Source organism: Montipora foliosa, chromosome 8, assembly GCF_036669935.1.
Source record: "Montipora foliosa isolate CH-2021 chromosome 8, ASM3666993v2, whole genome shotgun sequence".
In the NCBI taxonomy this organism is placed as follows: Eukaryota; Metazoa; Cnidaria; class Anthozoa; order Scleractinia; family Acroporidae; genus Montipora; species Montipora foliosa.
The window spans coordinates 50839396-50864395 of NC_090876.1; the positions used below are offsets into that span (position 1 = coordinate 50839396).

General features: G+C 38.9%; 1 protein-coding gene across 2 annotated transcripts in view; it reads right to left on the bottom strand.

Moving 5' to 3' along the window:
• Positions 1-5075: 5075 nt before the first annotated feature.
• Positions 5076-25000, bottom strand: part of LOC138013259 (telomere-associated protein RIF1-like) — a 31700-nt gene continuing 11775 nt past the window's right edge. For both annotated transcript variants that reach the window (XM_068860278.1, XM_068860279.1), the window contains exons 10-40: positions 24911-25000; positions 24659-24712; positions 24060-24144; positions 23432-23481; positions 19753-19860; positions 19206-19536; positions 18925-19038; positions 18434-18496; positions 18234-18328; positions 17663-17820; positions 17237-17341; positions 16428-16503; positions 15684-15785; positions 15357-15506; positions 14868-15098; positions 14596-14756; positions 14047-14107; positions 13646-13741; positions 13454-13560; positions 12861-12924; positions 12578-12610; positions 11808-11984; positions 10997-11095; positions 10394-10473; positions 10198-10287; positions 9804-9832; positions 8651-9711; positions 8206-8340; positions 7547-7750; positions 6350-6500; positions 5076-6150 (exon numbers count right to left, since the gene is read on the bottom strand). The exon at positions 24911-25000 is cut by the window's right edge and continues 3 nt beyond it. In XM_068860278.1, the coding sequence (XP_068716379.1) occupies positions 5375-6150; positions 6350-6500; positions 7547-7750; positions 8206-8340; positions 8651-9711; positions 9804-9832; positions 10198-10287; positions 10394-10473; positions 10997-11095; positions 11808-11984; positions 12578-12610; positions 12861-12924; positions 13454-13560; positions 13646-13741; positions 14047-14107; positions 14596-14756; positions 14868-15098; positions 15357-15506; positions 15684-15785; positions 16428-16503; positions 17237-17341; positions 17663-17820; positions 18234-18328; positions 18434-18496; positions 18925-19038; positions 19206-19536; positions 19753-19860; positions 23432-23481; positions 24060-24144; positions 24659-24712; positions 24911-25000 (5136 nt within the window). In that variant the 3' untranslated portion in view covers positions 5076-5374. The remainder of the gene's footprint in view (positions 6151-6349; positions 6501-7546; positions 7751-8205; positions 8341-8650; positions 9712-9803; positions 9833-10197; positions 10288-10393; positions 10474-10996; positions 11096-11807; positions 11985-12577; positions 12611-12860; positions 12925-13453; positions 13561-13645; positions 13742-14046; positions 14108-14595; positions 14757-14867; positions 15099-15356; positions 15507-15683; positions 15786-16427; positions 16504-17236; positions 17342-17662; positions 17821-18233; positions 18329-18433; positions 18497-18924; positions 19039-19205; positions 19537-19752; positions 19861-23431; positions 23482-24059; positions 24145-24658; positions 24713-24910) is intronic.

Genomic DNA, 25000 nt, shown 5'->3' on the forward strand with positions numbered 1-25000 from the left:
GAAAGAAAGAAAGAAAGAAAGAAAGAAAGAAAGAAGAAAGAAAGAAAGAAAGAAAGAAAGAAAGAAAGAAAGAAAGAAAGAAAGAAAGAAAGAAAGAAAGAAAGAAAGAAAGAAAGAAAGAAAGAAAGAAAGAAAGAAAGAAAGAAAGAAAGAAAGAAAGAAAGAAAGAAAGAAAGAGAAAGAAAGAAAGAAAACGATTTGCAGCATAAATTGATTTAAAGTGAGTGTCTAAAAGAAGGTCTAAATATTTGTGCAGTAAAATGTGATGCACTAATAAACACAAATTATGTCTTCACTTTAAGACATTTTTCACTTCTTTGGGCGAAACTTTACCTTTCGTTAAGCCATAGCCAGTTGTGGTTGAAACAGTTGATCCGCCCAAAAGATCACGAATTTATTATTCTATCTACACTCACGTGATGCTCTCCAAGTTGGGTACACCTTCGTATATCTTGGTATCGTAAAATCCAGGATCCTTATCCAGCACTGCGTCCGTTAAATTGTCGCTCAAATTGCGCACACCTCTCTCCGACGCAATGTTCCAGAACACTGTCTGTCCATACGCAAATACCAGTGTGCCAAATGCGGCAAATACGTAATACAAAGCGTATTTGCGCATGTTTTCCTCTACGTTGTTTTCATACCAGCGGCAACTCTCGGTGATATTGCGCAGTATTAAGGTAACATTGTTCGTTGGGGGCAGAATGATCGGTTTTGGTGTCGAAGGAAACAACTTTGTAATACTTTGCGCCTTGCCAACCTTAAACTCGTCAGAAACATTTAAATCATCCTTAATTTTTCCTAGTTGTGTTTTATTTGTTTCCGTTTTTAGATTTCCTTGGATCGTACTTTTCCGAACGTCTGGCTTCTCTGTGTCTGCAAAGTCACTTACGATTCTTGCGCTGTTTTGTGAGCTACCCAAGATTAGACTCTGAGGAACAAAATTAGAATCATCGAGTTCTTGAAAATGTCCAGGGTCCAATGAACTGCCCAGTCCAGACAGAAGAGCGTTGTCTCTCTTTTTTCTCAAACTTTCAAATAAGCTGCTAGTCAAAGCAACTTGAGATTGAGATACACTTCTTTCTTGTGAGGATCGGATCACTCCTCCAGAACGAGGATCCACCAATGTTCCATTAGTAGTGTTATACCTATCATCTTTGTCGATTGGCTGGTTATTGATAAGTTTTACACTAATATTCTCGTCATTGTCATTATTGTTGTCCCCGTCATTTCCTCTCTGTTTGTAAACGCCCTTTACCATCAATGGTGTTTTAGTAACAGTTGTTCCCCTCAGATCGACTCCAACTAACTCTGTTCCTTTCAAAGCTGTCCCTTTCAACCAAATAGTCGAAATATTCGCGAAGAATCCTTCCCTTAATTTGTTTCCATTCATACCGATGATCTCCGCTCGAATTCCCGTATTATTCACCGTGATATTAATAAATCTTGTCATCATCACATTTGTTAACTTCATCCGGGGTTGTAACATCTCGTATATGACCAAGTGTTCAAGTGTTATTCTCGTCACGTTTTCGTTCAGAGTACAATTTTGGGTTTTCCGAATCACGAGCTCGTCGGTTAAGTTCCCATAGATCATAGCGCCAAGTGAGGGAATGAGACCATTGATGACTGCCATGAGCGAACCACAGATCATAAGAACACGTGACAACAGATCTGAAACAAACTGAACGCCGAAACGAAGACAATGAAGTTAGTAACTCGGCTTGATTTCTCGCATTGGTTTTTGTGAGTCTGGTCTTTCCAATGGAACGCAAGCGAACAAAACAGCTGGAAATCAAGGCAAGAGACTGAAAAAAACATATCTCGTCCACTGTTGCCAAGTGAAAAATTACTGATCTCTGAAATTACCAGTAGCTGATGTAATATCGACTTCTGTCACTCCAAAATCTCCTCGGAGACATGGAAAAATAAGAAAAATGGAGAAGAAAAAGTGGGAAAGCGCAGCTTAAAGGATCTCTCTACGTATTAAATGCGACAAGGAGCGCACGAGAGAAAACGAACCTCAACGTCAATTATACGTTTATATAGGAAATCGGTCGCATACTTATGATCCTTTTGTAATTTTCTTTATCGAACTTGACAAGTCAATAGATTTAGGAAGAAAATAGAGATTTTGAATCAATTTCGGATAGCCGAATTATGATACCTCTTTTATTGACTGAACAAGCAATATCTTTCAATACTTAGGAGGACCCATTGCCGATGACGAAACTATAACTGACTGGCGATTCTCCATTGAAGTTGTTCGTCCCGTCAAGAAATTCAACGGCGGCAATTAAATTTAGCACTATGTTTTCAACCAGTTTATAGTGAAGGTCCCGCGTTTCCAACTAGGAAACATTTCAACAGTAAAGAAGAATAAACCTACATCGCTTGCATGCAATTCTGCTAAAACATTTCATGGCCTGTAAAAGAACAAACTCACACTTTGCAGAAACTAAAATATCAATTCCAACCAAAGTCTCACCGGCTCTGCCTCACTTTCACTGCCTTCAGCCATTACAATAAAATCATATATATACTCCGTTTCGTCTACCAAGGAAACTGGCAGGACTTGTTTAAAGAATCACAACCTTCGATCGCCGGACTGAGCCAATGAAAGTTCCTTTGTGTGTCGTAAATTCCAGCTTTGCCAATTTACACAAGAAATGAACATTATTTTAGAAACCGAAACAAATCGCTTTATTACTTGTTTACAATTTTTGACAGGTTTTGACGCACAGAACTGTGAAAAAAACATAAAACAAACGTACTACAAACATTCCAATTATCCAAGTCTTGTAATTCATTGTTTTAGATGAACAAGTTAACAAAATGTACCAGTAGTTTTAGCAGGACGGAAATGACATCTAATTCACTTTCAGTTAAGGGCATTGTACTTACATTGGAGACAAAATTTAACTCTTCGTTTGACTGATACATCTGAACGCTAACCAAAGGAATAAATCAAAATGGATCATGATTTAATTTCTGATCACAATAATTTGGCATACAAACAAATCATTCGCCTTTGTAAACTGCATCGTTTACCTGAATTGGCTAAACTGAGACGTAAGATGCACTCTTGGTAATCAAATCTGGATTCAAATTTGAAAGTAATAAAAAGTAAACTTCCTTGTTTTTTTGTTTATGAAGTTCCCGCTGTGATCTAGTTGACCCCATGCCAGTATTTTCGTATCCTACCCGTTTTTCCGCTGGTGGTAAAATATAAACTGATCTTGAAATGCAGTTTTTGAAATGAAAAATGTCAGTTTCATGCTCTTCACCTATAACCTTTCAGTTCCACATGAAAAATTCAACAGATGAATAATTATGACGAGGAAAGTGCACGGCAGGGCTGTGAAGATGTAAGACCAACCTCTCACGAACGTACGCCAGCACGCACACACGCCGTACTGGGACGGTTTCACGGTTTTGCGCATGTCTAAGCTTTGGCGCTAGCGGTTGTAAATGGGCCTTTTGCCATTCTCGTCACCAGAGCCTTGGATCGACCCAAAGCTTTGGGAAACTCTATGCAGAACATGCGCCGCAGCGTTCTTATAGCCAAAAACTGGCTATTGCAACCTTACGGCGCCTGCTCACTCCTCGCGCTAACATGAATGCACCATTTAGGGACGCTTCCGATTGTTCTTCACGAAAACCAATGAGAAGACACTTTGTTTCAGGGTTCCCCAGAGCTCTTTTCTCCCTCAGTCAAGAGAAGAGCTCTGGGTTGGAGATTGTCCTTTTGCAACAAACGATCACATGGTACAAAATCCGCCATTCTATATTTTCGAATTGCCCATAATAGTGTTTTCACTCACGTGATCAGTAACCTTGTTTTTCCACTGAAACAAAAGAAAACGTTTGCACGATAATAGAACTCAATTCCCGGGGGATTACTTGGGGACACCGACATGGCCGCCGTTCCTTTGTTCAGGGACACCAACATGGCCGCTGTGACGTCACGTGAAAACACTCTATACACTTCGTTTGCCCCCCAAATTTGGCATAAACTATTGTTTTCAAATGCTCTTGGGCACACTGCATATTCCCAAGAGCATTTGAAAACAATGGTTTATGCAAAATTTGGGGGGCAAACAAAGTGTATTATAGGCAATTCGAAAAGAGAGAATAAAACAAAGGCAAGTCAAGCTTGACTGGTTCAGGTCTCTTTGTTTTAATGTCCCAGTGGGAGAATAATGAGCTTGCCCTCCAGCATGGCGGATTTTGTACCATGTGATCGTGTTGCAAAAGGCCTATTTTACGGTTTCTTACTGAACCAGATAATGTTCATTTATCATTGAGAGTGTTACAGCAAATACAATGAATGACTAAGGCCTAAATTTGGTGAAGGATACTGCGCGTTTACACAGAAAATATCAAATTTAATTTTGGGCTCGGATTTTTTGTACGGGTCGAACATTTTATTCTACGCACGAGTTATCTGTTGGCATACAATAGGTTCATAACACAAAGGAAATGATTGCAAAGGTAATTCCAATGTGTAATTACACTTCTATGTTTCCTCTTCTTGCGTCAGTGCTATTGATTCTTTCAATAACAATGCAATTAATTGGGCTGACATGACATTTTGCCCATGCGCAGAGACGTGAAACTCTCCCTTTAAGGTGTGACTGAACCGTTTTGGGGGTCTCGACCAATCAATGATAGGTACTATATCAGGAAATCGAGTCGAATTCCAGGGTTGGGTAAATTGGTGATTCCCAACCAACCGAGTACAAGAGATTGAGTAATCCTTTAGCTATCCCAGACTGCTATTTTCATTGGTCCCCATGACCTGTAGCTTTCTTTGTCATTGGGGCTACAATAGGTGCATTGCTTCTGTTGTATCATTGTTTCGCTCTGCAATCAGAGACTGCGTCTGGAAAGCTACAGGGTCTCTCTTGAGATTTCGTGCTCAGGTACGCACCAGTAATGCAGTAATCGTTATGTACGTTCAAAGGGCCTCACCAACACTTGCTCTCCAGTGTGGCGGTGTTTGTACCTTGTGATCTGCTGCTGCAAATAGCTCATTCCGTGTATAATAAGACATAATTTAGCAAACAAGTATCAGCGTTAATTTAACAGAACTTTATTGTATTTTACGTACAGCCAAACTTTACAATATAAAGGAACTAAAACTTTGTTGCACATATACAATACTCAAAACTTAATAAACCATTACTCATTTCCCGGGTGAAAAACCATTAAAAATCTCCAAACAATAATTTCACTTAACATGTTTGTATATTTTGTAACTTCTGGAAAATAAATGAATTTACGAATAAAATATTTGGCATATTTTTGGCTTTAGGCCTATTCCGCTGATATTCAAAGCTTCAACTGTAACTGATCGTTTATCATATTTTGGTTATCGACAATGCCCTCTCAGAGCCTGAACAACAATTGACATCACTTCCGTCAAGTTCTGATGCGCTTCGAAAATCTCCTCAGTCGACAGTTCGCGCAAGACTTCCGGTGATGCAAACTCTTTCAAGGAACGCAAACAGTAACAAAACTTTTCTCTTTCAGTTTTGTCACCATCAGTAACACTTTCCACCTTATTGGGGCCTACACTTTCATAAGCAATTGACTGAGCTGGTAATCCTTTAAGTCCATTTATGTTGGTTTCCTTGTCGCAAAGTTCTGTTTCCAGATTTTTCTCGTCGCTTTCTTTGTTCTCATCAGGTAAGAGTATTTCCTCCGTTTCTATGCAACTAGTAGTCTCTTCTCCGCTAGTAAATAGCCGTGTTGGCCAAGAACAAGTGTCTCTTCGTGGAGTCAAACCGTCGCCGATTAGCTCATTTGCATCAGTGTCATTCACAGGAAGGGGTGGGGTGAGTGCCTCTCCTTTGTCCGTGGCCTCGACCTCACTGGATGAATCTCTTTCACCTTTGTCAAAACTTGCAGGAGTAGCGGTGTTCTCATTTTGCAAGTCTGCATCTCTTTCGGGCTCGCGAGACATCCTCTCGTCAGAATCAACTTTAAACTCAGGTTCGCACGACTTCAACTGGTCATCTGACTTAGCCTGATCTGGCACGAAATCTCCGATAACTGGGAATTCAATATTACCACGAACAGCTTCTCTTTCAGCTTCTTCCTCAACTACCTCGTTTTGAAGCTGAGGATGCTCAGGGAAGATGGAATCTATGACAACAAGAAGACAAAAGAAAGCTTCGACAAGGTACGAAATAACAGCAGAGTCGAGGAAATTTCTTAAAAAAAATCTTAACATCATTGCCTGAGGTTACGCAACAGAAAAAGCTATGAAGGATTTGTACACTTACAGTGGAGATGTGTTTTCGCTACTGCACAACAGGAAATTTCGAAGTTACCAAAACCTTACCTTCTTTCATTTCATGAGCTTCTTTAAAAGAGACCTTTACAGGGGCTTTCACCAGCGCTTTTGAATTCTTCCCTTTCTGCGTTTGGTGAAACCTTCTTAAGGCTCTCTTCAGAGTTAATACTTTAGGTGATTTGATCGGCAAATTATTCACCTGGAAAGAAAACCTCGTGCATCAGGAATAAATGGCAACTGGGATTAAATATTAACTAGAAATGAGACGAAACTAGAACTTAGAGCAGTAGGCCTTTACAGTGACACCGTTCCATCGAGAGTTGATTATATAAATCTGCCTTGATTGAGTAAACCCAATCCCGAAGTGATTCCATTGGCCAATCACAACACAATTAAGTTTGTCAGTCATAACGCAACAAAAAAATACAGCAGGCGCAAAGCGCGGGAAAACTGAGCATGAGAGCGACAGTCCCCGCTCGCCAGTTTCATTGGCTAAAAATACAAGGGTTGTCCAATACATCTTCAAGATGAGATTCACATTACTTGGTGTAAACGCCACAAAGTGGCCATGACCTTAACCAGAACCCAAAAAAAAGGTCATACATAGACCTTTTTGCAGAAAGATATAATAGGATGCTCAGGGGGCAAATGAATATCTATTTGCCCCCTTAGCATTCCATAATAGATATTTGAAACAATCGAAATCAGAACGACCGCATCCGCAAAAAGGTCTGTGATGTTCTTAGGCTCGAGGGGACACCTTGTGACACAGTGTGACATGTACGCAAAGTACAATCATTATGCGCTTGTATCGGAAATAATCCAAAGAAAAATAATAAATAAAAATAATCCAAGAATATCTCAATCACGGAACCTTAGAGAGTCGTTTAAAAATCGCTCTTAAAGGGAACCTCCACTAAGACAACAACATTTTTTCGAATATAAACGCTTTCATTTGAAAAATTTTGAACAACTTTAATTGTAGACATTATGTTCTGTGGATTAAAGGTATTTCGTTGTTTTAGTGGACGTTCCCTTTAAAGGACCCGAGTCGAACGGCGTTAAAACCTGGCTCCGGTTGCTCGAAGCTTGGTTAGCGCTAACGTTGGTTAAGAGGTATCAAAACCTATAGGTTTCCATGGTATTCAATGCTGGTTAGCGCTAACCATGCTTTGAGCAACCCTGGCCTGTCCGACAAATTTTAACGGTGGGGCATAATCAAAGGCAGGGAGCGCTTTTTATTACCTGATCTTCTCTCAGCGCGGACAAGTTCCCAATGGTGTGGATGTTCTGCGCACGCACCAAGTGACCCATACCACGTGACCAGGACATCGTCAGTATGCTGGGTAGGATCTGCTCTACAGGAACCGTACAAGATACTAGTTCCGGAAACATGCAGCCTCCTGGTTGACATGAAGATAGGTCTCCGCTAGCAGGTAACGAACGCCGCTAAAACCACAAAAGAAACGTCGATATACTGAACAGGATAAAACAGATAATAAAAGCATTGCTGAGCTCCGAATCTGACGATCGTGGGGTTGATGATTCCAAAGAGCAAAAACTTTGAACAAGAGGCTAAAAAACGGAAAAGAGGGTACTGACCCCATTTTTAATAGCAATGGTAACTGCATTAAAAGACGCCACAATGTTTGCGGTATCCTGTTCTTGGTACAACTGTGCTTGTTTGAATTGTGTTCATATAGAATATGCGTCAATTAATGTCTTATGCTTGACCACAAAAAGCGTATAAAATTCATTACGGGAATGTTGCCCTCTTATTTGAGCTTACTGTTGCATGAACAATTGGTCTTGATTATTTAAAGACAAGCGCCGGTTGCACATTTTGTCAACGAACTTCAAAATCTAAATGGACAATTTCCAGTTTGATCTGTACTGTAAATTACCTGTTTCACTGCTGTAAATGGCGAAGAATTTGACGTCTTAACTTGCAGAGTTGAGTTGCCTGCTTCTGATGAATTCTTTTCAGTATCTTTGCAAATGTTATCTTTAACAGGAAGAGCAAAGGATACTCGCCTAATCTGAAGAAATAACAAGAATAACATTGTACGCCATTTTGGAAACTTGTTTGTTAGAAGACGATCACTAAATTTATTTTGCTGTTTGCATTGTTTGCAAACTTGTCGTTTGCATTAACCGTCAGAAAAAAAAAAAAATTCTTTCCGAGTTCCTCACTGCAGAAACATTTAAAGAGTAAATCCGACTGAAATGCATAACGACAACGAAGCCGACCATGCAGCTGGAGGTCGGAGTAGTCAAAACCAGCGGACAACATTGAAGCTAGAAACATAATTGATGTAATTTTCAGAACAGAAGAATTCTCATTTCTACCTTGTTGGGTGGTGATGGAGAGTCGACGGACTGCTTGTTTCCAGGCCACCTCTTCAGGATTCCAGTTGTTGGAGAAACTCCGGGTGAATGTGTCCCGCGCAAAGTGACGCGACAAGGGCTTCCACCGGCTGACAACGGACGGAGAAACTTATTCATCACGCTTGGGACTGGAGAGGAGGTTGCGTCTCGTGAAAGCCCTGCAATCTTTGGTTCAGCAGCTTTCTCAGGAGACTGGAGAGGAGGTTGCGTCTCGTGAAAGTCCTGCAATCTTTGGGTCAGCAGCTTGTTATCATCGCTGTCATCATCGCTGTCTGGCACTAGTTGAATGATCTCTTGCTTTGTAGGCTCGTCTTCTGACTCTGTCTGAGAAAGTGTCTTTTCCAATTCAGTTTTTCGTTGCAGTTTCCTTCTAGTTCTACCAGCAACTGGGGAAACTATCGTTTTCCTTAAATAAGCAGCTGGTTCCTCCTTTTTCACTTGGGATTCACATTTATCAGCTACACCTGTTTCGCTACTTTCTTCAAATGTTTCAATTACCTTGTCCTTGCTTGTTACCTTTGTCTCCTGCAGTTGTTTTTCTAGTTCTCTTTTTTCATCGTTCTCCTTCTTTGACAGAGAATCAAAAGAACTGGGTAAAATGCTTGACAGCGGAACCGACACTTGTCGAAGGCACTGAAACGGAGATTCAAAACTTGACGTCTGTGATGAGGGTATGATGTCCGGTGACGCAGCTTCGATTTCTTCATCGCCTGTTGATGGTTCATTCTCGATGTTGATTGCATCTTCGATATCTCTATCGTGAGAGTTTCCAGATGATTCACTACTCGACAAGCTAACGTTTCTTCCGCGTAAAACAGAGCTTTGCTCTTCCACTTCTGTTTCCATTATTTTAACATCTTCTTCAGCTTTATCCCCGCCAAAACAATCAACGCGTTGATTACCAGTTTCTTCTCCATTAGCGTCCAAATCGTCAGAAATTGAGTCGATCTCGCACTCTTCCATTTTTGTCGTGTCAATCTCGTATGTTGATTTGTTTTCTATGCGTTGATCCTTTTCCTCATCTAAAACCAAGACAATTAAAATAAACAAAATTCATACCTCCAGCATAGCAAAATTGGGGCTCTTCTTAAACTAATGCGCATAAAAAACTTACCCGGAGTACTGCTAGGGGTTGAGTCGGGACTATGGAAAGAAAAAAAGGAAGAACTGTTTCTGCTGCAGTCACTATATAATGTAGAAAAACTACTCTACTCGTAATTCAAAGGTACAAGACGAAATAGAGCAGAAAAAAAGACAAGTGGTTCCATTCGTTTTAATCCTGTTACATGTATATATGATGATGATGACGATAACTGCTAGTTTTCCTGATTTTTATATGTGCATGCATAGATACAAACTTCATTTATCAAGCACGAAAGTTCATTGGAGAAAAAGATAACTCCATTTTTATTCAACGACTGAAAGGTTTACTGAAATGCCCTTTCTATGCAAAAACAGACTTTGCAGGGAGACAAAAAAACAGTTCATATATCAAGGCTGACACTCACGTGATTTGCGCCTGCGATGCTATTGTAAATTGAGAAAATTGGGAGCAGTCCTGCGATCGGTCAAGTTCATTGTAAAGAACGGGGACAGCACTGAAATCGTACAGAAAATCATCAGTCACTCAGGGGAGATTGGGCTGGATGGATGAAAGGGTTTGGAGTTAATAATTGTACAAAAGAAAAATGCAATGTGGTTTACCTTCTACTGCGCATTACGTCCTTCTGGTGTTCAGTAAGCAATCTTTTTTTCTTCGGTGAGGGTGCTATCGTCACATAATCCTAAAAACAAGAAATGTCGCTATCTCTTGAAACTGATTCGTGTTTGAATATGATCTGCTATAAGCCACGCCTGGACGAAAACGACAAATGAAAAACTGTGGCAGAGACGGGGGAGAAGAGGAACAGCGGAATAAGATCAAAATGTAAATGGCAATGGACTGAAAGCACCTTAGGAAAATCGAGGTCTTGCACCCACACGCCAGGCAAACGGAAGAAGGCGAGGCCCAACAATAGCTGGAGTTGTGTCAGTGAGGGAGAGTTCAAGAGGCAGAAAACTAGCTGAAACAAGGTGGCAGCACAAGAAGAGCAGCCCAGGTGACTGGGTCTTAGCAACAGGAGTGAAGGACCGAAGTATATAAGCATAGCCTCAACCTCCATACAAAGTACACGACTTCTGTTCAAATCTAAACTGTTTTTTTTTTTCAGCGTTAGAAAGTTATTAAATCTAGGTATCTCTGGAATGTAAATATTTGGATATTCTTTATTATTCCATAGTTATTATCATAATCTTTATTTAGTTTACCTTTTCATCATCATCGTACTTAGACAATGGCAATTTTCTTCTGACATGTGTACCAGCAGGTGAATTCCTGGGTCGCCCAAGTTTTGGTGATCGACCAAACTGACGAAAGAAGAATTGGCATGAAAGAGAAGTGAATGTATAATATTGAAAATCAATGAACCACTGCTGTTTGCTTAAAAAAGGAAACTGTTCTCAACCATTACTCTTCAATCTGGTGTCTGCCACAGTACCCGAGGCAGATAAAGAGAAGGGGGGAAAATGGGGGATGTAGACTTCTTTTTTCTTTGAATCTTCAAAACCTTTTTTTTCTTTTTAAACTATTCACCATTCAAGAGGTCTTGTGCAACTAGTCGATTTCAGCTATTTAACTTTAGCATCTAAAGTAACGTGAATTTTTGTGAGGAAGGGGGGGGGCACTCTTCTCTTATGGTCTTTTTCAGTTTTCGAAATCTCCTCTTAGTACCACAGACACAATGCTGACATTTCAGATAACCACATTTCGTCACACTTACCATGTCAACATTAACATGGGAAGATTTTCTAAACAGATATGATCGATTACCACTCATTCCGTTAGCCTTACATTAACGGAAATTGTTTTAATACTTTGATATTGATATAGCCCTTCAAAAGATCTGGTATACATTCTTAGTTTAATTCCTGATTATTGTGAACAAGACTTGTCGACTTCAGAATTATCCTACACAGTAAAGAGAAGCAGGATACTCCAAGCTGTTTTATGCATGTGGACTACACATTCTTTGGTCAAACTCTACATCACTTTAATGATAACTAATGGCAATAGCCTTACCATTTTTGGCGAAGAATTCTCAATTGCCTTTTCAGCAACAACTGCCCTGTGCAAGAAGCTACCTTTCATCTGAGGGGACCCCCCTGGTATGCTAATGAGCTTGTTCCTCTTTGGGGAGGTCAAGATACCATATGGCAAGGGTTTCACAATTTCCTCTTGGTGTGTAAGATCTTCAGACTGAATGAAAATAGAAAAGATGAAAAAAAAAGAGTTCAACAAAAAATACTAATTATTATTCATTTAACATTTACTCTAGGGAAATTTCTGGGCCAATGAAATCCCAATGAACTGTTTTCAAGACTTCAGATTGTAGAGCTTGAAGAGCCCTTAGATGTTGGACGCTATATAAGTTGTGACAATGCAGCAAAGTGTCTGCTGGATTAATAAGATGTTTATATTGAGGTGGGTGGATGCAAAAGACGAGACAGGCAACATAAAACACAGAACAACTCTGCACTAAGATAACTTCAGCCTTGCTGATGCTGTTGCCCAGGATATGCGGACGCAACATCTTACATGCGAGGCAGTGGAACTTGGCATAAATGGATGACAAAAACAACAGATTTAAGAATCAAATCAATAAGTAGACAGAACCAGATGTTGCCACAGAGACAAGCCAGGAACTATACCAAGAACAACTCCAGCTAATGGGAAAAGTTGGATTTCAACTCAGTCCTGAGTGATCTTCTGGATTTCTTACTGAGCCACTCTCAGCAACAACACTGTTACAGGAAAAAAATACAGCGTCCTAAAACAGTCAGTGAAATTACCTCAAGATCAATCTGTGATTCCTTGCCAGAAATCTAAAGAACAAAATAAAGATTAATTTTTAGAGAATTACAAAACTTACACATGACAGCCACAAATTAATTAGAATGAAGGGGGTAGTTTCTAAAGAAACTGTGGTGTTGCATCGGTGGGGAAGTAGTACACAAAAATTTGGTTTTATCAACAGAGTTGATAATGTAAATTGGGCACCGTACAGAGATTCTAAAAGAGTTAGCCCTTCGTCAGAGCTTTGTACTAAAGATGAAACCCAAGAATTCATGGCACCTGTACGTTTTCCCATCCTGGCAGAGTTAGAGACATTTTATCTTTTGCAATCTGGAGAACTGGTCTGCAAGATGAAAAATGCGATAAAATAATTATGTACATGTACCAGTGTATTAATGCCTGCACAAACTGTAAACCAGCATGGAAATGAAGATTTCATTATTTACAGTAAGGAACAAAAAAGCGATTAGTGAATCTGGGGGTGGAGAGGAACAATGGGAATAAGAATAACAGAAATTTTTTTGTTGGAAAAATGGAATAATGCCATTTTGTGGGGTGAAATAATGGAATAACGACTTAAATTGTCCGGAATAAGTAGATTTTTTCAATGAAATAATGAGTTCTTTTTACTGGAATAATGGAATAATGAAAACTTGCGAGCAGGAATAATGGAATAATGAACACCTGATTATTCCTCTTCGCCCCCTATAGTGAAACATTCATTGGCAATCACGCTATGAAACAAAAATGCATGCTATTAAGGGACTGTATTGTAGAATACCGCCCTCTAGATTTGTCAGTCACAGCAAGTATAGCAAGTAGAGAATATAATAATGGTTATTAAAAGTTTTTTCCCATAAAATCTCACACACCTGAGTTTTTCTGGGTAGGTTAGACGTTGTGTTTTAGCAAACGTGGCATTCCAAAACATGACAGAATGGTTCTTGATGTTTCGCTTTGGATGGCCAAGTGTCACTTCCTGTTTACACAACAAAAAAGTTATAATTTTCTACTTCCTTAGAAGCACTAGTATTTACCAAAATTATGCAAGAGTGCAAGTTTACCAGGAGTGGAGACATAACAGCCAACAACTCAGAATCATATGGTCCCCCATGACGACTTTGTACACATGTCAAAAGGTCCATCCACAGCTTCTCAATCTGGAAAGTACATTTTAAGACTCGATCAACAAAAATCTGGCACATTCCCTGGATCATTTAGACCATGGTAAGCCCAGGGAGGAAATAATCAGGCTTTGAACAACTCAACCCTGGAGTCTATCACTTAATTCATTTGTTCATGCAGTCATGACTTGTGTTAATTGCTAATTTCAGTTTACAGTGTCCCCAATATTATTAGTGCTCCAGCGCTAGAGCGACTAGACACTTAATAAAGTTCCTTTCCTTTCCTTTCCTTTCATGCGCTTAGCTTTTTTGAGTTCGAATCAAGTCTTGTCTTTCTTTACCTTCTGAATGAGTCTTGTTGTAAACAGCCTCTTATCCAAAGTTGTTTGACCAATCTTCACACTGTAGGGAAAAAAAAGCCGGAAATTCCACTGTATGATTTCAGAACTCATGATCAAATTATAACCTTGGCTTAATAATCAAAATCTATTTTGTTCTGAAATTTATAAAGGTATGAAATTTGAAGACTAAAAATATGGGAATAAAGTAAATCCGTACAAAAAGCATTCCAGTCATTGATAAATCGGTAATATTTCCTGTTTCATACCAAGTAAATGCAGTGCATGATGGTCTTTGTTTTACTGCCATTTGATGTGGTTCAAACGTTCAACCAAATCATGATCATATCACATAAAATTGCATTAAGTGCAAACGTTTTTCAGTCACATGTTGTGAACCAGAACTAAGTTTACTTTGCCTGTTTCCAAAAGTTTATGGAAAACAAGCAGAAAGCAGATAAAAGCTGGACTAGTATCGTTTAGAATCCCTCTGATGCCTAAAGATGATTGAAAGTCTACAAAATAAAGACCACTTGAACTAGGATAGCTCACCTTGTATGTGCACTTTCAAGATAGCTCTTGAGGGCAGGGGCCAGCGTCTTAAGGACTGCAGTGATGGTCGCAGCACCATTGATATGTACAAAAAAATATGACAGTTTGTCAATCAAGCTGGTGACAGTTGCTGTCCATACACCAAGGGTTTGTGTTGATTCCTGTTAAAAGAGGAAATTCACAATCATGATTGTTAGTTGCTGGCCCTCGCCAAAGGGACTGGTTGACTTATGCTGTCAATTAACAGAATCATCTTTAATTGATTTACTTACCTTGCTTTCACTTGATCTTGCACAGGCCAACAATAACTTATCAGTCAAGTGAACCAAACTGGTAAAATTCCCCATGGGTTTATGGAGGCGCCTATTCCACTTAGTTGGAGAAGCATTGGGTGATTTTCCCGCTGCTGTAGTTGCCATGGAAAATAGACTTGGAATTGTGAAGTCCAAACACTCAATCATTACTCCTGCCAGGTTGACAAGACCGTCAACAAATGCAATGTCCTGGAAAGTAACGAAGTTATTATTGCTTCAATGGGTGTTAAGTGACTAACAACAACATCAATGAAATTTACTGTGATCACTGTCCCACAAAGACAAAGAAAATTAAAAGACAAATGTCTCATATGCTACTCAGACACATGAATTGTGACATAAAACACAAGAATGCTATGCAATCATAGGTGGGTGATCAGTTACATATGGATACAAAAAAATAACAAATAAGAATAATTATTAATGACCTCGTCACAGAATTTTTACCTTAGAAGTCCAATCAGCACTCGTAACAAGAATATTGCCACAAAGCTCCTCACAACAAACATTGGTTTCTGCTGTTGGTACAAGAGCAGCTGCCCGGGAAAATGACCGATACAACTCAGCCACAGCTTTGCTTGCTTCTTTTCCAAGACCCTTCATATTGAAAAGATGATTGATTAAAAGGGACATGGTTTCTGAATGGACCTATCTTGTAAACCCTTTTGACTCTAAGAGGTTCCCATTGACAAGGAAAAATGTCTGGACTGAGAGAAAAATCTACAAGTGGTTATTTTAGGAGAAAGGGTTTAATCAATAATGATGGAAACACACCTGTGACAAACCAGCATCAAGACGTTCAATAGGAAACTGTAATGCCAAGTAAAGAGTGCTAAAGTCATGTTCTAGAGCATCCCCCTGGTTCACATCATTAGTCTGCAAAATCAACGGCCATTTTTGTATTAATAATGAAACTAAAAGACAACTGAATTAATAAAACATATCATAAATAAACTGGAATAAGAGGTGGCAACCAAACAGTTGATACGCAACATTGGAGAGTTTAAGAAAAAAACCACACCTACAGCAGCAATGCTACAAAACAATAATTTTATTGGTTAAAAGAGGAGAGAAAATCATACTACAACTGTGACCCTACTCTGCAAAGGAATAACATGCAATAACCAAATCTATATAAGATTGAGTATACACCAGAAATACAACCAGACAATTGAATATTCACAATACTTGAGAGAGCACTGCACACTAACATTTTTGAAGTAATCTATGTTTTAATAGAAGGTTTCGTTACTCCCCATTATTAGAATTTGAGGTTAACGCTTTTGGGGAGAGCAGAAGCCACTTGGAGAGGAGACACCCGTATCTTCTATGTGCGAAACCTGCACCAAGTTTTACAAGAATTGCTAATGTATTTGTCCTTATATGTATCAACTGGAGCCATCCCAGGATGCGTTATACTGCTCCAATCCATTACAAAGTGTTTAATGACTGAACATTGTTAAGTTGCATTAAAAGGAAAACTTAATATCCAGAAACAAGGAAAGAATACAGTCTCACCTTTTGAATGTGCATAATAAGCTGATCAACAACAAATATCCAAAGCCTCCAAATAACATCTTTCTCATGGAAAAAGCTATAAAGAAAATCCACTTTCAATACTGAGAAGCAAATCCTATTGGAGCACATGCATGCAATATTGTCATTACTGTACATAAGTACAAAACATTGTGCAAAACTTTTGGAGGCATTCAAATTTAAACTGGAGGGCTCTGAGAAAAAAGGTTTTAAGTGTCTTTTTCCTAGTTCGTTTTTTTTTATTTGCTATTTGTCAATAGTGATGTTCTGTCACACATTTCTTGGACAATATTGTATAAACTGTCTTTGCTCTCATTTCATTGCCCATTAAAAGTTTAAGCATCTGATTAGTTAAAACACATGATTGTACAGCTGTATAGTTTAAATGCTACTTCATTTTTGTTGGCAAAATGATTATTCACCACGTTTTGCTACATCTCTTTACAATAACAAATAGGTTACGATTGTGATGAAAGGCTCTGTGTCTCCACATTCACAAGTCAAGGGGGATTGACCAACACAAATAAATATGACCACACGGATCGCAACAGTTAATGGGACATGCTGTAGTATGTCAAGATTAGAAAGATGTAGCCAAAAGGTCTGGCACTCTAAAATTAAATCCTCTTGCAAGCAGTCTCTTGCAATATATGTTAAGTCATTCCATAGCTGTGTATAGCTTTTCATTGGCTATAAAGGCCTATGCGAGACAAAAATGCTTAACATTATTGCACTCATTTAAATAACAAGAAGACAAAATTCGATGTAAAAATGTAACCTCTCCAAGATACCTTGATGCCTTTTCTAGAAGAGCTAAAACTGTCTTCAAAAAGAAAAGCTGTCCTGAAGTTGTTGTCATGCCGCTACTAATAAAGTGCTCAAATGTTACGTGAAGTCTGAAAGATAACAAATAAGATAGAAAATTCTGTTGATTGTAAGGTATAAAGGTAGTAAACAGTGAATGACTGAACTGAAAAATAATACTTGCAACAGGGTGTAGTACATGTTGCTGACCTATATTGTAGGAAGAGACACACAGTTGTTTTAAAAAAATGAAGCACATGGCATGTTGGCGTTTTCATTGCAGTTAGATCCGAAATAGTGTACACAGGGCATTTCAACGGTTACAGGTATGATACAAAGCAGGACATGCTAACTTATTTCATTAGTACACTAGGCCACTTCAGAAGTCAATTGGTTAAGGGAGAAAATCAAACCTTTCGCTATCCCAGATGTTTTCAAGCAAAGGTGATGTGAAAAGCAACTGAAGAAGAAGCAGAGCAGGTGATCCTTGGGGATTGTCTTTAGAATGCAGTGCTGCCATGTTGTGACTTAATACTTCAGCTGGGAGTCCTGACAAGTCATTTAGCATTTTCTGTTGAAAGGAAATGTTGATATTTAATTTTAGGCCTAAAACATTATTGCTCCTAATCTCAAATTTAATCTGAATCCCAATGCTAATGTCAATTAATTAGGAGCAATAATGTTTTAGGTCTAATTAAATGATAGTTAATCTAGGTTACTGCATTCAATGTGTGCATTCAATGGTGTTTCAATGTCTTCTTTTGCTGTTTCGTGGTTTAGTAATGTCCCCTCAAAAATCAACATTTGATTTATTCAGTGACCCCAATTAGTACGCCAGTGGTAGAAGAATCCACACTTACATAAAGTTGATAAAGTTATAATAAAAGTTAAACCATGCTTGTTGATAAATAAATTCTTCAGTGTTGAAAAATGTCCTTATAACCTTACAAATATTTCCAAATCCAAATAAAATAAAAGACATACCAGAGTTAAAGATGGAGAAAGCACATCACTGTCAACTAAGTCCTGCATGACAGCAAGGAGAGGAAGAAATATCTCACTGAAGTCTGACGAGGAACCTAACAAACAATTATTTTTAAGTATCCTGTTATCATCCACAGAAATGTATAATAACAAAAGCCAAATCAAGCCTTAACAAATTTAACAATCCCAACCAAACCGACCTTTTTGAAGCAATTTGCTGGTTCTTGTAACAAGAAGGTACCATATTTTGACTCCTAGTGGCTCTGAAATCCAAACAAAAGCAAAATTGGCAAAAAAGCCAATAACCAAAATGTTAAATAACAGAAGTAAGGATTGGGCCTATAGCAGCATTACTATTCCAGGGATAGGAGGTGAGGGGTGGGCATAGGGGTGGGGGTAGGGGTGAAGGGTACCAGAGCTGAAACAACCCAAACGTTTGGGTTGTTTTAGCTATGGTACACTTCACCCCTACCCCTAACCCATCACTCCCTGTGCTGTGTGACTTGAAAGAAAACAATTATTATTATTATTTTAATAAAGATGACAACCTTGAGAAACCTAGGAACTCAGAAAGAAGGCAAGTAACTGACAAAGTGTGATGGAAATGGGGATCATTTATGGCAATTCCAGTTGTTTCACCTCCTCATAAGCATCACCAAGGCTTGCAACATAAATTTTTGTTGAGATTTACCTGACATATCCTTTCCAAGAGCTTTGAAGCCTTCTCTTACTGCACTCATTATCAGACAAGCATGCTTCTTAAAATCGTCTGGTTTCTTGAAAATCACCGCACTCAGTCGTTCAGCTAAAGAAAGACAGGTAGATGATGATGCACTATGAATATTATGTCACTAGATGGTTCATCATCAGAAGTAGAAAACAGCTTAATAATTATTATTCATTCAAAAAATTAATGTTACCCAACATTTCTGCATGGAATTAACTGTAAAATACAGAAGGATAAATATTTACCAAGAGAAGTTATTACAACAGGATTGCCATTTATTTCCTCATCATCAAACATCAGGAATTCATGCACAATTTCACAGCCTTGTATCAACAACTTTTTTTTAACTGTCTTGGCAAAGCTAGCATTTAAAATAGTTGGTGTTCTAGGCGTGCCAACATCTCTAAGAGATCTGCGGATGCTGGATTTGGGTGTCTCTGCCATCATATCAATCATGAGTTTGCTACTTGTTGGAGTTGGGGGACATTTGAGATCACTGAAGCCTTCTTTGGTCTTTAGCAAGCTGATCTGATCAATGGCTGTTCCAAATATGAACTGAAGAAGTGGAGTGCAAACCTTCAAATGGAAAGCAAACAAGACAGCTCTAGACAACATTGTAAAAAGAGTTCACTGGCTTTAATTACCAAGTCAACTCTGAGTCCAAGCCAAATTGGACTCTAAGTCGGATTAGTCCATAACCATAAACATAACACCTATCATAAAAAATGATAGCAATAAAAACAATTCACCTGATACTGAAATTATGATGACAAATGACAAATACAATAATACCTGTTCAAAAAGTTCTTGAACTCGAGGACCTAACAAGCACACAAAGTGCCACCAAGTTGACAGTCTTGCTGTTTCAACAGCTTCATTTCTTTCCTTTACAGCCAGGTTCTACAACAATAATCATTTGGCAACTGTTAACAATTAGTAACAAAAAGATTACTTGAAGCCCTCAAACTTTCTTCTTTGGGGTTGTTCCAGTGTCCCTCAGTTTTTCAACCTTAACCCTCCTTTCTCTTGCCTGCCCAGTGTTCAAAACTAGCACTTGCCCGATTGCCCGGGGCAAGCGAAATATATCCATGGGCAAGCAAAACAAGTCCAAGCCTTGCCATATCGGCAATCAGAATTTTTGTTTGACTAATATTTCGTAGAACGATTTGGTTTGCAATGAAAAAAGACTAGTAATATAACACAGTCACTGCAATCACAATAAAAAAATAACGTATCTCTTTGCTGTCATTTATTTCTCTGTTAAAAATATATTGGAACAAACCCTAAAACAGATTAGAAGAAGGAACGTTACTAAACGCCGAACACCAAAACACAGAAACACCGAAACAGTGAAACTAAGCACCAAAACACCAGGTATGACCCCACCAAACATTGAATACTAAACGACAAAGGTTGGATTTGAGATTAAACATAACAGGCCTAATTGCCAAAAACATTATTGCTCCTAATCTCAGTCTTAACTTGAATCCTAATCTTAATCTCACTGAAATAGAAGCAATGACATTTTAAATTAGGCCTAAAACGATATTTATTCTCAAATCCAACCTTTGTTGGTTGGCATTCAATGTATGGTGGGGTCATACTTTTTTTTGGTGTTTCGTTTTGCTGTTTCGTGGTTTAGTAGTGCCCGTCAAATTCCATACCTTACAATACCCTCAAAAATTTGGTTTTATCAACGGAGTTGATAATGTAAATTGGCCACCGTACAGAGATTCTAAAAGCTGACGTTTCGAGCGTTAGCCCTTCGTCAGAGCGAATCGAGGGATTATGGGTTACGTGTAGTTTTTATAGTAGAGTAGGAGCTATGCTATTGGTGGTAACATGGCAACGTGAAAAATGGGAATATATTAGTTAAATGAAAAGCGTTCGTTAATACCGTGAGGATTAAGGGTGCCGATTTGAAAGATGAATTTTTGTTCTAGATTCTTGCGGCTTTCCGTCGTACCTAGATGTAGGGAAAGGCCGCAGATAGCCATGTGGTTTTTGGAGTGGTTAGGCAGATTAAAATGGCGAGCGACTGGCTTAGATGCATCCCTGTCATTCTTCTCAACATCGCGAAGGTGTTCGCGGAATCGGTCACCTAGTCGTCTACCTGTCTCACCGATGTATAATTTACCGCATAACGTACAGGTTACGCAATAAATGACATTTGCGGAGGTACATGTGAAACGATCGGTGATCTTAACAGATCGTTTAGGTCCCGATATCTTGCTAGTGTTGACAATGAAAGGACAAGTTTTGCATCGTGAGCGGGCGCATTTGAAAGTGCCGGGTTGCTCGTTAGTTTTGAGCGCGCTTCTAACTAAAAATTTGCCTACGTTTTTGTCGCGTTTGAATGAAATAAGTGGAGGTTGCGAAAAGATTCTACCAGTCTCGGGATCATTTTGGAGTAATTTAAAATTACTAAGAATGATGCTTTTGACTGCGTGATTATGAGGATGGAAAGTGAGGGTGAATGGAATTCTGTCATTCTTATCTTTTTGTGACGTTTGTAGTGATGACTGTCGATCAAACTGTTGGGCGCGATGATGGCCCGCTTTGACCACAGAGACAGGATAGCCACGTTTTTCGAAGAACTGGCACATCTCCTCTGATTTGCTGGAAAAATCGGAGTCATCACTACATAGACGTCGAAGTCTAAGAAATTGAGAATAAGGAATGGAATTCTTGACATGTGATGGATGTGACGATGAATACAACAAATAACTGTGTGAATCAGTAGGTTTGTAGTGCACACTAGTACATAGCAAGTTGCCTCTAATAGAAACTTTGATATCTAGGAAAGCCAATGAAGTTTCCGAAATTTCCCAGGTATATTTAAGAGCCGGATGAAAAGAGTTGACGGAGGTTATAAATTGATCGAGTTCTTCTCTGCTGGATGAAATAGCGCCGATGCAGTCGTCGATGTAGCGGCCTACTGATTCACACAGTTATTTGTTGTATTCATCGTCACATCCATCACATGTCAAGAATTCCATTCCTTATTCTCAATTTCTTAGACTTCGACGTCTATGTAGTGATGACTCCGATTTTTCCAGCAAATCAGAGGAGATGTGCCAGTTCTTCGAAAAACGTGGCTATCCTGTCTCTGTGGTCAAAGCGGGCCATCATCGCGCCCAACAGTTTGATCGACAGTCATCACTACAAACGTCACAAAAAGATAAGAATGACAGAATTCCATTCACCCTCACTTTCCATCCTCATAATCACGCAGTCAAAAGCATCATTCTTAGTAATTTTAAATTACTCCAAAATGATCCCGAGACTGGTAGAATCTTTTCGCAACCTCCACTTATTTCATTAAAACGCGACAAAAACGTTGGCAACTTTTTAGTTAGAAGCGCGCTCAAAACTAACGAGCAACCCGGCACTTTCAAATGCGCCCGCTCACGATGCAAAACTTGTCCTTTCATTGTCAACATTAGCAAGATATCGGGACCTAAGCGATCTGTTAAGATCACCGATCGTTTCACATGTACCTCCGCAAATGTCATTTATTGCACAACCTGTACGTTATGCGGTAAATTATACATCGGTGAGACAGGTAGACGACTAGGTGACCGATTCCGCGAACACCTTCGCGATGTTGAGAAGAATGACAGGGATGCATCTAAGCCAGTCGCTCGCCATTTTAATCTGCCTAACCACTCCAAAAACCACATGGCTATCTGCGGCCTTTCCCTACATCTAGGTACGACGGAAAGCCGCAAGAATCTAGAACAAAAATTCATCTTTCAAATCGGCACCCTTAATCCTCACGGTATTAACGAACGCTTTTCATTTAACTAATATATTCCCATTTTTCACGTTGCCATGTTACCACCAATAGCATAGCTCCTACTCTACTATAAAAACTACACGTAACCCATAATCCCTCGATTCGCTCTGACGAAGGGCTAACGCTCGAAACGTCAGCTTTTAGAATCTCTGTACGGTGGCCAATTTACATTATCAACTCCGTTGATAAAACCAAATTTTTGTATACTACTTCCCCACCGACGCAGCATCACAGTTTCTTTAGAAACTACCCCTTCTTACAATACCCTCAGTTGTTCTTCATCCCACTTCTATTTTTTCTGATTCTCCATGGTTCTCGTTAACTTTTGGCTGCATATTGCATATTGCATATCCTGCCCAATCCCTCCACTACATTACTTGCTATTTAGCATCTTGCTTACATCCCTTTGATGCATGATTTGCCTTCCTTTCTTAATCCCAGGTGTTGCCTGATGTCTCCAACCTCGCACTTCCCATTTCGTGTTTCATGCTCTTCTTCCTTTCTGTGTTGTCCCATCCCACAACCTCCCTGTCCTTCTTCCCACTCTGTACATTCCTACTCCCTACTTTGCTTCTAATTTTTCTTCCCTTCAGTCCTGAAATTTGCACGCAGCTGTTACTTTAAGGGGCTGGCACCCAAGTCCTTGTAGGTATGATCCCATGCTTTACTCACCTTTAATGGAGTCATAATAAGTTTCACCCTCCTTTGGCTGCACAATACATCTTAGAATAACAACATAAAATAAACAATTATTATTAAGCCTTTCCTTCCTAATAGTGACACTTATAGATTTTATTGTCTTAAATGCCACCCAGTATTTCATTAGTGAATGGGGAACCCCTCAGGGAAAAACAAGTTAACAACAGTCATTAGTAAACTCATATGTTAATGACATCTTCACCCACTTCCTCTTCAGAAAGCCAACGGCACATAGTGTTACTCAATCGTCAATGTGGACTTCCTTAGGGGCTAATAAGTTAAATTGTTGATAACAGCCTTTCCAAGAAATGTAACCCTGGTAGTCACATGTCTTGGTTTTACACTGGGACTAAAATAAGTGTCACGTTTCTTGAAGAACAATTTGTGATATACTTTTAATAAACACAACTACACTAACAAGTTCTAACTGAAGTACCTGTTTTCAACACTACTGCGCATGTGCGCAGAACATCGAAAATGATTATATAATAACGGATTCTGAAGTTAAGTAAGTTATGATAACAAGTTGACCTTTAATTTGAGCAAAATCGTCACTACCTCCACCTTAAAATAAGAAAGATGACAAAATCCCTGGTCCTACCTGATGACAGTGCAAAGTTGTCCATCAAGATATTCCATGCAGTGAAGGACATGACCTGGACCTCTATGGATTGATCTCTAAATCCCTGAAATACATTGATGTAAAATACAAGTCAGAGTGAATTGATACACTATACAGGGTTCGCACAGATTTTTGGTTGCAAAATTAAAGACTTTTTCCAGACTTTTTCCAAAATGCTAATTTCTTTTTCCAGACCCAAGTTTATTATATATCGTTTGTCCCATGATGCACTGTGAACATACAGTAACCACGATGCAGTGCTGGCATAAGAGAGATCTCAGAGTTCTCAGTCTGCGATTGAATGTTTTTGACAAAGGCGAAATTTTAAATAAGACTTGGCTACCTGAAAAAATTCACTTAGCACTAAAGCACTTGTTTCAGTTTTCAAACCAAAAAATTCTCCAGACTTTTACCATTTTTCCAGACTTTATCTTTATTTTCCAGACTTTTTCCAGGTCTGGAAAACTGGTTTGCAAATTTCCAGACTTTTTCAAGAATTCAAGACTCTGTTCAAACCCTGACTATATCAGTACCATTAATTTCTCTAGACTTTTAAAACTTGGAACATCTTTACAAACCTGCTCAACAAGTTTCAACAAGTCATTTATTAAACTTCCTCCTTTGTGAAGAGTCTGTGGTAAAGGAAAAATTACAAAATGTTGTCTTAATTTTTGTCCTTCACACTCTGTACATGTATATCTAGAGAAAGTTGACATTGTACCTAATGTGGTTATAATGTTTTTAATCCTATATGGATGCTTGGCAATTTATAGTGACAACAAAGCTGAATATTTAGGACAGATTAACAACATCTCTTATTGCATGCATACCTCTCCTAAGATTGGCACAATACAACACCAGCATTTGAGGACAAACAACTCTTTCTTCTCAGAACACAGGTTAGAAAACTCTTTCAAGAA